This window comes from Trachymyrmex cornetzi, unplaced genomic scaffold (genome assembly GCF_001594075.2).
Source record: "Trachymyrmex cornetzi isolate Tcor2-1 unplaced genomic scaffold, Tcor1.1 scaffold255, whole genome shotgun sequence".
In the NCBI taxonomy this organism is placed as follows: domain Eukaryota; kingdom Metazoa; phylum Arthropoda; class Insecta; order Hymenoptera; family Formicidae; genus Trachymyrmex; species Trachymyrmex cornetzi.
The window spans coordinates 535,697-552,142 of record NW_017297220.1 but is presented as its reverse complement, the minus strand read 5'-3'; the positions used below and the strand labels follow the sequence as shown (position 1 = coordinate 552,142).

The window sequence follows — 16,446 nt, the reverse complement described above, 5'->3', positions numbered from 1 at the left end:
TTGAAAGTTGTAACGATAGGATTAAATTTGAATTTCTCTATGTTACATACTGTTTCGTAAGTACCTCACAGATTATGAGTGCATGATGCATCATTTATCCTTGTTTACATTCAATGAACAAAGAACATTATGCATAAAACGAAATGCCTCAATAATTTACAGAGAGACATGTTCGATCAACGAGATATTCTGCGGGTATAGTTATCGAAAAATTTATCAAATGAACGAGTAATTTTGGTATATTAAACATGGTACAATTATCGTTGCAATTCAAAATGCAATAAAAATAATATTATTACGTAGTAGCATAAGTAAAAAATTAATAATGCGCGATAAAGTGTACGGTAACGTTGAAAATATACATATAACACTAATTTTATTGAACCAATGGTTACTTTAATATTAATAAACGGAATGTGATATTAAAAATAAATGAATCTTATTTAGTTTTAATTGTTAAATTGCGATTATAAAGGCCGCATTTAACGTATCTAGGTTTTTTAAAGCATTTAGAATAGAAGAAGTATGTCCAAAGGCTTGGCAACGATAACACTGCAGAGTAGTTCTATTGTTTATATATTTTTGTATATTTTTCCCAATAGATCCAAGAGTGAAAAAAAAATTTAATTTTTCTTAATTGAGCTAATGAGTATTTAGCACTAAGATTGATCTTGAGAGTGGCATATATGCTATCGGTCGAGTTTAAATACATGCAATTATTAATATCAATATTAAGTAATCACTCCAATTCATGCACTACTTTAGTGTCCAAGTTAGGCAGATTGGGAAGCCCTTTTAGAGTGACGGTGAAAGATTTATCTTCAGGTAATGAATAGGTATGAAATAGAAATTTGTTAGTAATAGCCATTTTTTTGAATTCAAGAAAGTCACAAGTTTTATAAAATTGTATTTTGATCTGATTACCTAAGAATTTGATATAAAAGTTACCACCTGCTGTCCTTTCTTTTGGTGAAATCTTTTTGGTGAAACACTAATAAAATCATTAATTTTAAGAAGCCAGATAGATTGGAGGTGGTTTTCTATCACGTGAATTCTTGTTATTAGTTGCATTAGTAGGAGTCGGACTATTTTCAATTCTACTATCATGAGTGTCGTCAGAATCATGCGAGCATACATCGTCATGCGATTCAATAGAGCTAGCCAGGCATTGAAATCTATTCTTTAAAGGAATCGTACCTTGATTATCAGGAGTAGGATTATGTAATTTTAAAACTTTATCCGATATGGATGTGAATTCTACATCATCATCATCTGATTTATCTTCTGCTAGCCTCTTTTGAGGCTGCTTGGTCCGTTTGCCCTCTGAAGTAGAGGGAAGTCCAGAGTTGGCCGGCAAATAGGTGTCACCAATGAAACAGCTCAGCAATCCAAACCAACAACCAACAGGCTAGCAGCAGTCAGGGCAGCACCAACACAGCGAAACAGTCACACTTGGAAACACGATACACAGACGGTACCCCAACGCGGCTAACGATTAGCGAGCACCGATCAGTCGGGAGTCGGAAGGAGCAGCGCGGACCACGGAGAGGGCCCGCGTGGACCACGGAGAGTGACCCAAAATTTCAATTAATCAATGACTCCAAAATTTTATTAATTAGAATAAAATTTAACTTGATCCCTTATTTTACTAATATATATTTTTATTTAAATTCGTGGCAACTGTGCTAAGTTTCAGTTCAATTTAACTAATATTATATGGCGAAAAGTCCTTTTTCGAATTTGTCACGTACGCCATCTCTGGGAAATTCGCATTCCCCCTTCCTCCCGATTCGCGAGCGCCATCGACTGGCGCCTATATAAATAGGGCGAAAACCGAACCCAGAGTCATTATACTTCAGTCATTTTTCCCTCCTGAGCTGGCTGGCGCTTGTAGGAGCGCGCGGTTTTTTCCTTATTATCGCATGTCTCTTTTCCTCTTAAATTAAATTTGAGTTTAACCATAACTAATCAAATTGCCGCGTTAAATAATAATAATAAATTCTCTCATAGAATGACTAGACGGGGTGATCGCGCGGGAAGGCAAGCCCCAGCTGCAAAAGAGCCAGCTCGCCTCGTTCCACTCATTACCGCCGTCGTGCCGGTACATCTTAATGTTAAGCACATTGAGGCGGGTTATGTTATTAATAAAAATATTAGTGCTTATTTAGCGTTATATTCTGTTCTGTTAAATCCTCTCGCCCGTGTTCTTTTCCTTGAAGGTATGAGGTGATGAAAAGGCTAAATTAGCTCGGATTTATTACTAAAATTCTTACTAAATGAATGTTAATCAGTCCGACATTTGATTGCTACTACAGTCATTTATCAAGGCATAAATGTTAATAATGAATTCAATAAATAGTCCATAGAGTGCTCAATTAAATAGACTATAACGATTCACGTTGATATTATAATAACTGTTAATTTCTAAATTAATTAAATTCAATTAAGATTTGCAGAAGATCCATGTAGCATATGATACGCCGGGGTAGTGGCCTCATGTTGCCGCTTACCCAATTCTGATCATACCTCCCCCATTGTACTAAAAATTTCATATCCTTTCCAAATCAAGTATCCTATGGATCCTCCGGGCCGGACCACCTTTCCGGCCTTCTACTCTGCGTCCGGTAGCGACGCGACCCCACCAGAACATAACGCACTTAAATTCGCGTCTTGGCCACGGTAGCGCAGCTCGTTAGGTTATAATATAATAGGCGACAATATCCGCACAAGTCGCGAACACGAAAATAATTAAAACATAATAGATGACAAAATTCGCGTAATAATAGTAATGCAGAAAATTTACTGACTGCTCGAGATTTAATAAAAATTCCGCTTCAATGTTTTCTGGGTGGGGGGGGGGGAGCCGTAACAATATATATATAATTCACATTGAATTATTTAAGTATTAAAGATCTAGCTTTGACTATTATGATTTAATTAGACAAAGAAGAGATGTTAATAATGCTTACTAATTTTGCAAATTCGTTATCTGTAACACTGTTTATCAATAATATATTACAATAATACAATTATATAAATATATACAAATGTATATTATATGCGCCCCGCACTCCCCTCTAGCCCCATGGGTTAGAATCCCCATATTATTCCTACTAAAGATATACATAATCACGTATATCTTTCAAGTACGTGTATGTCTTCTTTATCACCATATATGGGAATTGGAAAACGTATATAAAACTTTGATATGAAATTATACCTCTTTATATAAACTCGCGTGTATTAAACCTTTAACAACTCCATTTTTCTTTATACATAACTAATTTAACACATTAAGTCCCTTCTTTAATTTAAATCCTTGTAATTGAAGTCTTAGATTTTTGGAGAAATTCTTTGTATTCCTAACAATTACGATTAAAAAATTTTGATTATGATCTAATAAGTTATAAGGATTTAAAAGAAAAGTCTGTAGTTTTCTTTTAACTGGGACTTCATGACTTAATTACAATTAATTATAAATTCGAGATAATATCGAGCATCGTTCTCAGAAGACTTTAGGACTCTGTCGACGTACCGTGTATTTTCTGTACATAGAGTTTGCTTCCATGGAAAAATTCTAAATTATTCAAAAATTTGCACATATAATAATCTTATCTTGCATTGATAAGTTTTATTAATCTTTTATTTTTATTATACTTATTACATAAAAAACGAATTTTTTTTGTAAACAGTACTATTTTTCTTTCCAGTTGCTCTGTAAATATTATACGAATCTAATCGTAACAAATTTAATGAAATATAAAATAAAAAAGCAACTAGAAATGATGCTTGGATGTCTCTTACGAGAAGACACGACAAATCTAAAATAATTAATAAACGCATTGAACACAGTCCAGCATCTTCAAAAGAATAAGTTGGATTGACTTTTTTTACGTCATCTAACGTTAATAATTTTTATTATGAAACATGATAGGGCAACATTGTTAGTTCGATTTGTACGGTGCAACTTTAATATCGTTAAGAGGATCATCGATTATGATAATCGAAAGTTTCAGTAATAGATGCAAAACGTGAAAAAAATGTTTTCGTCTATTTCAAATTTTTTCATTGATGGCTTAGAGAAAAAGTTGTCATTACTTTCATTATCTAAAAATTATGAAAAATAAATTAAGATCTGCAATTTCATAAATCAATTACACTGTTTACTAACAATTGTGTCTGATTCCTATTGATCCTCTTATTATTGCGATTTCGTTCTCAAGGAGTCAAATAACTCCTTATTACATTCCAGTTTAACACTAAATTGGTTACACAAATTTTGTACATAACAGTTCTCATAAATATATAGTCTTTGATTGCAGAAAATAAGGAATATATCGTCTCAAAAAGATTTAATTTTTAAGCAAGCGAGACAATAATTTACGCGTTAAATTGTTTTTGACATCTCCAGCTTCGTGGTATGAATAGGTCCAGATAATAATTAGAAAGAGGCGGACAGTTGTGCCGGGCGTAGAACTCCATCGCGTACAGACTGAACATAATGCCGTTGCCAACACTCCAGGTCAGCCACATGAAGACGTTGCTGGTGACGACTTTGCGGACGTAAAACATGGCGAAACCTGCGACTCCAAATAGCATGAACATCACAGGGTAGAAGAAGCCAAATCCGAATGCAAGTATGTACTCGTGGACGATGGCGGAGACGAGGAATACAGAAGTGGCTGACAGCATCCGATTGCGTGGCACCAAGATCTCGTACATGTCCTTGTAGATATAAGTGTACAACCAATCATGCACTACCACGTTCCATTTGCGGTAGTAAGTATGATAAGTTGTGCTGTTCCACCAGTCCTGTAATACAAGCGACATAATGGATCTGTTCTTTTTAAGGTTCTTGCACGTTTCATCTTTCTTCTTTTTTTCTCCACATTGGAGAGAAAAAGAGAAAGAACAGAAATTCAAGAAGATAATAGACTTAAAGATTTATGAAGCTACAAATTATCAAAGTCCACATTCACAACCTAAGAAACAAATAAAAATCAACAAAAACTTAAAATGATTTTATTTTGATGCTAAAAGTCAATGAACAGTCAAATTTTGTAATAAAAAATCATTGTTTTGATTTTTTCTTGACTTGAATATGACTTTTTCTTGACTTGGTGTGGGACAATCCTTGGAAAATTGTCATGCAAAATTTTAGGATCAGTTCTGGGGCTTCAAAACATAGCTTCAGTTGCGGGATTCTCTAAACGTTTTATCGACAATTATCGCTATTGTTAACCAACGATAGCCAATGAGTACAACTCTTTCTTCTAGGATTGTCCTGCCATTGGCTGTCGCTAGTTAACGATAACGACAATCATCCATAAGCCGTTTAAAGAATCCTGCTACAGAACTGAGATACTTATATAATTACAAGTATCTCATTTCAAAGTTTTGCGGAAACTTAAAATTGTTATGTTTATAGACGCTACCACATATATTTAAATTATCGTACATTGAAGGTATCAATATATATGATATATTACGTAAAGATATTTACATCCTACGTACAATTTTTGCAAGGTGTGAAAATTATTCAGTGACCTTATAAAAATAATACGTGGGATATATGAATATAAGAAGATACAAGGTTTACAGGATAAAATACTGAAAACGTGCTTTATTTACCTTGTAAAACAATCGATCGGCGAACTGCAGTATTTCCGCCCAAGCATTTAACCACGCGTGTAGCAGAAGATATTGTCCGGTGATAAAGTAGAGAATGCCAGGAATACTACACTCGATGATATTCTTGACGAACCATTTTCGTTCCAAATGTTGTGTTTCGTATACGTGATAGACCGGTAATACAAGACGTTCCAGAATAAAGGCAAGATAGAAGATTGCTAGGCCGACTTCAGCGAAATTTCGAATCACCACCATCCATCTGATTCTTTTGGTCCTAAGAAAATCAATCGTTGTTGCATATCAAAAATCTATATACAATAATAAGATTTTATTCGGACCGACAGGAAATTAAATACTAAGCATAAGCATATTCGGGCCTATGACGGTCAAAGTTAGATCTTTTTGCCTAAATAATTCCCAGTGAATTATCTATATCTTATATATATACATACATGCATATATATCATATTTTTGTAGTTATTCAAACTGCACGCCAAAATTTTTCCGGACTTTATCTAACGCAATTAAATTACTGCAATAATATCACAAGCTAAATTAAATTGACAATGTGCTGAAAACCTTAAATAAATTTATTACGAAAAATATTATCTCGGCCGGGACTTGAATCCGGGTCTCTTGTATTCCGTACGAGCATCCTAAGCATTAGACCACCGAGGCACTATTTTTCGCAATAAATTTATTTAATAAGTAATAATGAAAAATAGACAGGACTCTTAAATATTAAAAAACTAAATCGACATTAAAAAGGATATATAAGAGTCAAATAAATACTTGAATATAAATATATCACATAAATAGAAAGAAATTTAATTAAAGTTTATAAAACCATTACATGTTTCAGCTTATTATTAAGCCATCTTCAGATCATCCATAATTATTCTTCAAGATATCCATATTTATTCGTTAATTCACAATAGTCCTTGATAAATTTTTGAATGTTCGATGGGTGTCCAGAATCAAAATTTCTTTCTCAATGATTTACAGATCGAAAGCTTGAAATTTCTAGATATATTACATGTATTGCCAAAAAAAAAAAAACTATTAATATTGATATATGCAAGAAAAAACCGTATGTTAGATAAAATTTTTATGAACACTCACCGTACATTCGAACATCTCAATGTGATAATCAAAAATTAGTCAAAAATATCAGACTCAGAGATAACAGAGTGGTCAAATTTATTTAATGTTTTCAGCACATTGTCAATTTAATTTAACTTGTGATATTATTGCAGTAGTTTAATTGCATTAGATAAAGTCTGGAAAAATTTCGGCGCGCAGTTTGAATAACTATAAAAATATGATATATATACATGTACAGGGTGTTACAGATACATACTAGGCAGTATGACGGGTTGCGCGGCAAACTTTGCATGGCCAAGTGTGGTTTAATAGACAATGACAGTGATTTTATACATTGTAAAGTTTATACTACAAAGTTTTATTATTTATATTATAAAATTTATGTTATAAAGTCACTGTCATTGTCTATTAAACCATGCTTGGTCATGCAAAGTTTGCCGCGTAACTCGTCGTACTGCCTAGTATGTATCTGTAACACCCTGTACATATATAGGATATAGATAATTCACTGGGAATTATTTAGGCAAAAAGATCTAGCTTTGACCGTCATAGGCCCGAATATGCTTATACTTATAGCGTTTTTTATTGGTAGAACTAGTGCGCACTCAGTGTACTTTAAAGCCGTTGTACAAAAATCGACGTAAAGATCGATATACGTTTAATAACAATATATAAACGAATTAAACCGTGAAATATTTGATATTTTTTATTGTTCTATTTGATACAATAAATTTTGAGCATTTTATCAATTGAGATATCTCACCTTTATATTTTTTTAGAACAGTACAACAGCTTTAATGTGCATTGAGTGCGCATTAGTTTTGTCAATGAAAAACGCTATTAGTATTTAAAAATCTAATATGTAGAAGATAAGTATAGATTTGGCGAGATTTGGCAATATATGTAAGTTAAGTAATCTACACTGTGAATCACATATTACCAAATCTATACTTATCTTCTACATATTATATCTTACTCGTCCAGTGCTTCTCGATTCCTTATTTTCGCGAAATAAATTACATATAATGTATATGCCTTTTCTCCGATTCTCGCATGTAACCACGAACAGTTCAGCCCGCGGCCCCGGCCCCCGCCAAATTTTCATCCTTTACATTACTGGATTTCTCTAGAAGTCACTAGCACTGTAGTGCGCATGCGCTAAAAAGGCGGCATACCTAATAACGCTGTGTCGAGCATCGAGACGCAATCCGGTCACGAGCGCGACAATTGTGAAGACTCGGCGAATCAAATTGTCTGAGGCGCTCCTGCCCTTTGCCGTTTGATGGCAAAGTGGAAACTTTATAATTAATACATATGTGTATAATTATACATATCATTATACATATATGTATAATTATTTCTATAATAAAAAGAATTGGCAGGCTCCACGGAATAAATCAAATAATTATTATGCCTATGAGAGCCAAACACTGGGTATTCACGTGTAAAGAATTTATTCGATTAATATATAATGTGGCAATAAATTTATAGGCATAATAATTATTTGGTATAATTATTTCTTTTATCGCACAATTAAAAACTCACAGTTATCGAAGAGATTATGAAATATTGTTTTACCTGGGATATTCGTCGCGGTACACAAGAGTTGGTGCGAACAGGAAATATAGATATTGCGAGAATGTGGGGCCACTCGGTCGCGAAATTTCGCTGTGAGGTTTATACGACAAAAATCTGGGCGCCGCGCTTCTGACGAAGGCGTAAGTTTTCATCATCATGCGTATCTAAAAAAGCAAATATCTTTTAGAGTGGAAAAAATTTGAGCAATTCTAGCAATTCAGTGAAAAAAATTCTAGCATTAATAAATTCTAGCAATAATAAACTTCATGATTTATGGTTTTTATTAATTCGCGAATTGGAAGAAAATTCTTTTATTAATTTGCATTATAATTGAAAGTGTGTGATGGCACGCCAAAAAATTCATTTACTTCAATGTATAATTTGTAAAACTTTTCAAATCATAATTCAAGATACTATAAAGGCAGATTTTTAAAGATGCGTACTTGTTCCATAATAACAATTAAACTACAACCTATGGAGAGATTAGCGTTGAGCATCGCCTTAATGGGAAAAATGATAAAGAGAATTAGATACGATATAAATATTGATAGCCAGGTGTAATCCCACAATTTTAGAATGGAGGCTGCAAAAAGAAAAGACATACTTAAGTAATTTAAATTAAAAAATTAATATTATTTAATATAAAATGATTTAATTTATTGTTATTATTTAATATTTTTTTACAATTACTTGGTTATTTAATTTCCCATTATTTCGTATTATAATTTCAACTTAATTAATTAATAATTATTTTACATCACAAAAAAGATTATTTTTAAAAATTTAGATTTTATTTTATATATTTATTTCAATCAAATTGCTCTTTAATTCAAACGATTTACTTAATTTTGAATTTTTGAATTAATTTAACTTTCTTAATGTTTAAATTAAGCACATTCATCTGAGTCTAAATTGAAGAGATTGTTACATTTTGGCAAGAATCGGAGTCGTTGGTTCGCCCAAAGGGTGAAAGCCACGTAGACACTAAGTGTTGAGACTTGCATGAATGACCAAATGTAGATGCACGTTGAAAACTTTGCGAAACCAATCCATAACGTGTTAGTACCAACGTGGAACCTTAATTATCATTAAAAAAGAAAAATTAAGTAATTAGAACCAAAGTCGTGTATATTGATAACAGATCAATATATCTGTAAATAAAAAATATCTAATATCTAATCGATTAATCCGATAATTAATTCATTAATCAAGTTTTTGTATTTTCCAATGGAAATTCACTACACTTGCAACAGATAAATGTTAATTGTCGTCTTTTGTTATAAATAATTTTCCAGACGCAATAAATTGTACTATTTACTTCTCAACCACGATAACTCTCTCATTCAGAAATAAGAAATGTACAGTTTTGATTAATGAGTCTGTATAAAATTACGATCTGCGTTACATCGCAAAATATCTTTTAAAAATTTGATAATAAAATTTGACTGTAAGATTCGATAGATATTTAAAAATTGTTTAAATTAAATTTGGAATTTTTTACTAAAGATATCTAGTTAATTGTTACAAAAAATGTTAAAAAAGGTTTTGTTTCAAATATTATAAATGTATATTTTACAGAACGGTATTTGATTTTCCGCAAAATCGATGATTCAGCGAGAAACGAATTATGTCATCCGTTGCGAACTTACGTTCCGGATTCCATGATATCAGATACGACGGTGTTGAAAAATAGGAGTATGAGAGTCACCATGAATAGATTGTAAACTGTGCGAATGTGCGGGATCTCGAAGAGATCGGTGAGCAATGAGTTTCTTTCAAGGAACTCCTTATCCGGTAGTGCACCTTTTTTACTGGATTCTCTGGAGGAATGACAGAAATGCTATTCTAAATCATACATTTCATTGATTACATTGCAATTTTTCTATAAAGTTCGCCTGTACATTCTTATGTTAATAGACGAGAAGAAATTTGCTCGCAACGCAACATTAATGCATAATAATTACAAAATATTGTGGCAACCGCGATAAATGCGCAGTCAGGAATTTTTTAAATTCGTTCATTTATCTTCATTCCGAAATGTCAATTAAGTAACCATATTATTTTAAATTTTCTTAGAACTCTTAGTTTCACAAATATATCGTAGGTATAATTATGTCATATTTTATTGGATATAATATTTTTGATATCACATAAAGTACGACAGTGAAAGTATTAAATACAATAAAGTTTTATTTTATTTTTTATTTGAACTGTATAGTACTATTATTAAAAAAATATATATTTAATCAACAATACTGCTATTTTTCACGATGATATATTTTTTAAATATTATATTTATATACTTTCAAACATTTTTTAATCTATCTATCCTATCTCTAGCCTATATTTTCGTAAGTATTTTCTGTTTAAAACTTTCTTTCTTTTTTTATCACTTCTCACCTTTTGTCACGATATTTATCTGTGCTGTACAAGAGTTCCCCATTCTTTACCAAAGGCGCTTCTAACTTCTGCAGAACCTCGGACATCATGTCGTTAAAGCGTTTGTTAACGTGCCCCAAAACATCCTCTCTTATTTCCTGTGAGGAAATACTCCTTACAACAAACAAACAATATGCTAGAGAGGTACGTTATCTCTCACGAAATGATATCTTATCGGTTTAATCTTTGATTCTTTAAATGTGCTCTTGTGGGTACCATTGTACCTATTTTTCTACCACAAACGATTTGATCGATAAACTTAACAAAACTACTTTAATTCACATTACATTAAGTTCAATCACAGATTAAGTCGAAGTTAGCAGTATATTATTTCGCACCTGTATTCTTTTTCGCAATACATCGGCGGTCGTCTCATGTAAAACATCCATGAACGCGTTTCGGTTGGCTACTGAAAAGAGAAAATGTAGTTACAGGCACGTATATAGATAAAGAAAGCAGATAATAGATGTCGGCGATAAATAATTGACACAAAAATATGTTTATATTTATCGAGACTTATGTTGAGTAACTTTTGTGAATGAGGCGTTCACTTATTTCATTATAGAACCAAATTTATCGATCTTCTAATTAAAGAAGATTATGATAACAATATTATTTGAAATAAAATTTAACTTTCGACCGCTACTTTTAAGTTAATTGTTTGTTTTGTTATGTTTTAATTTATATCTTTGTTTGTTGATCAATTTTCAAGTTACAATAGGAAGATAAAATTTATTCTGTGCTATTATCATAATAATTATTTTGTATTATTGTCATAATAAATATAATAATAATAATAAAAAATATAAATTTAGGTAAAAAAATATTTATTTATTTTTTACAATTATTTTGAATAATTATTTTTTGAGAAAAATATAAATTTATTATTTATTTTTTTAACTGGTTTTTTAAATTAGGGACTAGAGAAATCTTTGAAAGTTAATTTGAATAGTAACCCTCGGCAATGCAAGTTTTTTCTACTCTTTGAGGTCCTTTTCTGGATAACAAAAAGTGTCAAATTGGGTCATAAAACGTTTTTTGCGTCTAAAAGACGACTTAAAGACATCTTATGTCACAATTTTAGACTTTGTGTTGTTTGGATTATAATTAAGTAATTTAGAGAAGATGTTTTCTAAGAATTTTCGAGATCGTTGAATTCGATTTTAACTTCAATTTTTTTAAATTCAAATTTCAAAGAAATAATTTAACCATCATGAAACTTTTAGAAAACTTGTTATTGCTGAGTTTGAAAACATTAAAATTCAAAAGGGTATTTAACCTTTGAGTAGATAGGTTGATTTTTGAAACGCAAGTAAGTAGGTGGGGTGCTGAAATACCTCAAAAAGTTTCCCGAGAAAAATACTTCATATATAATTGTTTATAATTATAAAATTATATATAATTTTATAAAAAATTGACATATTTTATATATAGGGGAGAGTTGGCTAAGTCGTACCGATGGTTAAATCGTACCTCCATTGTATTTTCTAAGCGAAATTTTTTTTTTAAAGATAATGACACTGATGTGACGCTGGTAATATGGGTTAAGGGAATCCTAAAGCAAAGCTCGAACTCCGAAAAATCACTAGATGTCGCGCCGCGCGCCGCACATCGACATGTCTTTTTATACTACCACAGCAATATCACGCAGCCTATGATACACGCAGTCACACATACGTGTCAATTTTCGTACAACGAATTCGTCGCGATAAAGCGTCTAAATCTAATTCTAAGAACTCGACGTTGTATGTTCGTACAAATTACGTGTTTGGGAACTATTATTTCGTACGTTCGGGTTGCAAAGCTTTCATATCAAACAAATGTTGTCACGACTTGACAGCTGAGACGCCATATTACACTAAGAAATGGTAAAAAATATATTGATTTCGAAATTTTTGATCATTTTCAGCGTAGACTCTACTTCACAAACACGTATTAATGCATATATTTTAATCCTGGAAAAGGTGTTTCCAATCCGTGAAAGAGAAAAAGAGTATTCGTTATACAAAAATTATACGTGTTTAAGTCGGTAATACAGATCTTTAGGATCCCCTTAAGAACTATCTTTTTTGTTTTGTCTTCGAGTCGTCTGTTTACGAGTGACATTCAAAATTGATTTTGTTCGGTGTCTGATTTAAGTTTTGATACAATTTACCTAAGGTGTTATCAGTACAAAGTGGGTAATTGAATTATAGTGTTCTTCATTGTTATATAATCGATATTTAAACTCTTTTCGAGTATAGCATAAAAATTAGCAAGATATTTGTAAGTTATGTTGTTATTGGCAAATTTGTAAAAATAGAAAAAGTTCGGTAAATCGTACTTGTCGCTGATCTTTATGTTGTACCGGTACGATTTTCGCAAGTGACACGAACAATACGAGTATGTGGAGGTTACTATTACGATAAAAAAGGACCTACAGTGGACTGGATTCAATATGTCAGGTGCTCTAAGTGGTTGCACGAAACCTGTAGTGACAATCTTCACATTTATCAAAACTGTTTAAATAAGCACTCAAGAAAGTGATTACTTATCAACTATTGAGTCTTTCTATTAAATTTTTCTATTGAGTTTTTCTATTGAATCTTTTCTATTGTGACGGAAAAATCCGTAATTGATTTTATTTCAAAAATTTATTTTTTCCAAATATACCTGAGATTTTAATAATCTGAAATATAGTGCAATGATAGCTTAAATCAATTTAAGTATTGCTCTTTACTTTGTTTTGTTAAATGAGTTTAAAAAACACAGATCTAATTTCTGTTTTTATAATAGAAAAGTTTTTATTATACCTACTTAAATATGTATACTCAATTCAAATTAAAAATAAATTTATTAATAAATGAGTTTTAAAATTAGTTTTGTTTATTTTCCCTGTAAATAAACTGACGTTGTTTACCATCATTTTGATGTTAAAGATGTTATTTTAATGTCAAAATGACAATAAGCAATGTCAGCTTGTTTGCTATATTAGAAGTACGATTTAGGAACCAGGTGATACAATTTAACGACCCGGTCTCCAAATCGTACCGAAAGCTACTTTTTTTTAAATCTAATTTAAATAATAATTTAATGTTTATTTTCGCAAAAGTATCGTTTTGTTTTATTGCCAATAAACCAAAGTTTAATATTAGTACAGAAATATTCTGATATCTTCAGTACTTTTGTTTACAATTTTGTTTAAACGTTAGGGGGTACGATATAGACAACTTCCCCCTAATTATATACAATTATATATAAAATATGTCCATTTATATAACATTTTTTCCCGGGTTTTACTTTTATACACGGAGATAATTTTATATTAAGTTTTAATCAGAGTTGGGTACTATTCGAGTAATTTTTTATTTAGAATATTATTCAAATAGAATTTTATTTATTATTTGCATTATTTATTATTTATATTATTCATTATTCATATTATTCGCCATTGTATTATTGATGTTTATTCGTTATTCGTATTATTCTTCATTCGCATTATTCGTTATTTGCATCATTCGTTATTGGCATTATTCGTTTTTGGTATCATTTGTTATTCGTATTGTTCTATTTTGTATTAAGCCCCAGCTACATCTATCGTAATGTTTATCGTCAGCTCCTTACGATTCTTACGATAGCCAATTAGAAATATCAATGTGTATTGTAACGCTTTTGATTGGCTATCGCAAGGATCGTAAGAAGCTTACGATAAACATTACGATAGATGTAGCTGGGCCTTTATATTGTTCCTAAAACACGAGCCTGTCACGAGGTTACTGTACAAAAATAAAGATCCACATTCCAAATAATATCCACTCATTGTTACTTACTAATTGTACGCTATAAATTTCACCACGCTTTATACCTTCGTTATCACTTTGGACTACGTTTAGTGTAAAATAAAGTTTAATAAAAAAAGTTGTTCTACATTATACTTTACAATACACACATATTAAATGTATCTATACATGTTGAATTATATATTATTCATTCGAATAAATTTTATTCGAATATATCTTTAATTCGAATACATTATTCCCACATACACGAATATAAATGTTATTTGAATATAATTTTATTTTAGATACACAAAATAAATTTACATTCAAATAAAAAATTATTTTTTATTTATGAATAAGATTTTATTCTTTATTCGTTATTCTTTATTCGTAAATGCCCAACTCTGGTGTTAATACAATTTTAAATTACACTTTACTATGTCTTGTATTTTCGATGAACTCTCACCATGATTCCGACTTAACTTTTACTATGGTAATATTAATTTTTATCACATAAATAATGTAATTATTTTGTTAAGCCATATTCTAACATAAAAATAGTTAATTTTTACTATACGCAAACAAAATTTGCTAGGTATATTTGATTTTGTAATAAAAAATTTTTACTATGAAAAAGTGTAAAAATTACGTTATATTATTGTTTTTAAAAAAATAACTATAGCATTTAAACTTATAATTTACATGAAGACCATAGCTACTACCACATTATAGTAATTTTAAATATAAAATTTTCTCCGTGTAGTGATGTTTTTTACTAGAATATTATTATATATTTTAATTAAATTTATACATTAGTTAGACTCTAATGAAATAGAGAAATGTAAAAATAATGAATTTTTTAATTTTTTTTTCGGAACGTCGTTTTTAGTTATGGATTTTTCCGTTTTATTTCCTAATATTATTTATTATTAAAAAACGTAGTTCAAACCTAAAAAAGTGTTTAAATATAAAGTGTACAAATATTCTTATACTAAATAGTACCTCAAAACATAAATCGTATAAAATTGTCATTAAAAAATATTGAGTTCAAGATAGAATAAGTAGCGAAAAATAAAAGATTTAAAAATTGTTTCAAATACATTTTTTTTACAAAAAATGGATATTTTAATGACAAAAATATGTAAAACAATCAATGTTTAAGTTAAAGAAACATAAAATTAAAGTACAAAATAAATATAATATAATAATAGGGCATATAAGAGTCAATACCAAATTAAATTATATGTATATTAAAAAAAGAAATATTACACGTTTCGGTTTTTGAATTAGACTCTCTTCAAGCATTTACATATAAAGATGTTACCATGATTTAATATTGTTGAATGTGAAAAAAATATACATTATAATCGCATGTCGTGTGAAACAATTGACCCTTAGACAGAGGAATCGAAATTGCTTGCCAAAAGGTTGGAAAGTCGATTGAACAGAATTTCACGACGTTCTAATAAAATTATAAATTTCATTAATTAACATCAAATAAAAAGCAAGCAATCTGTCTAACGTTCAATTGTTTCACACGACATGCGATTATGACGTATATTTTTTTCACATTCAATAATATTAAATCATGGTAACATCTTTATATGTAAATATCTGAAGAGGGTCTAATTTAAAAATCGAAACATGTATAATATTTCGTTTTTAATATATAATTTAATTTGGTATTGACTCTTATATGTTCTATTGTTATATTTATTTTATTATCAAGAGTCCTTCATTATTATTGTTAATAAAATTAAAGTTTGTTTTACAGAATTAAAATATAACAACAAAAATAAAAGAAAAATAAGATTATTTACTTTTTATAAGTAATTAAATTTACATTAGTTACACTCTAATAAAACGGAGACATGTAAAAATAATATAAATGAGACAAGAAACGATAAGACAGAATTCGTAAATAAGGTCGTAGGAG

The 16,446-nt window shown here is 30.3% G+C and overlaps 1 protein-coding gene across 2 annotated transcripts in view; it reads right to left on the bottom strand.

The window, feature by feature from the left end:
- Window positions 1-3,793: 3,793 nt before the first annotated feature.
- The window catches only part of LOC108761594 (sterol O-acyltransferase 1), a 17,482-nt gene continuing 4,829 nt past the window's right edge, over window positions 3,794-16,446 (bottom strand). Inside the window, exons 2-9 of one of the 2 annotated variants that reach the window (XM_018508204.1) lie at window positions 11,091-11,161; window positions 10,714-10,850; window positions 9,963-10,133; window positions 9,242-9,390; window positions 8,757-8,896; window positions 8,314-8,477; window positions 5,632-5,905; window positions 3,794-4,812 (exon numbers count right to left, since the gene is read on the bottom strand). In XM_018508204.1, the coding sequence (XP_018363706.1) occupies window positions 4,381-4,812; window positions 5,632-5,905; window positions 8,314-8,477; window positions 8,757-8,896; window positions 9,242-9,390; window positions 9,963-10,133; window positions 10,714-10,850; window positions 11,091-11,161 (1,538 nt within the window). In that variant the 3' untranslated portion in view covers window positions 3,794-4,380. Of the gene's footprint in view, window positions 4,813-5,631; window positions 5,906-8,313; window positions 8,478-8,756; window positions 8,897-9,241; window positions 9,391-9,962; window positions 10,134-10,713; window positions 10,867-11,090; window positions 11,162-16,446 lie in introns of both variants that reach the window. The other variant, XM_018508205.1, reaches the window with a different exon arrangement.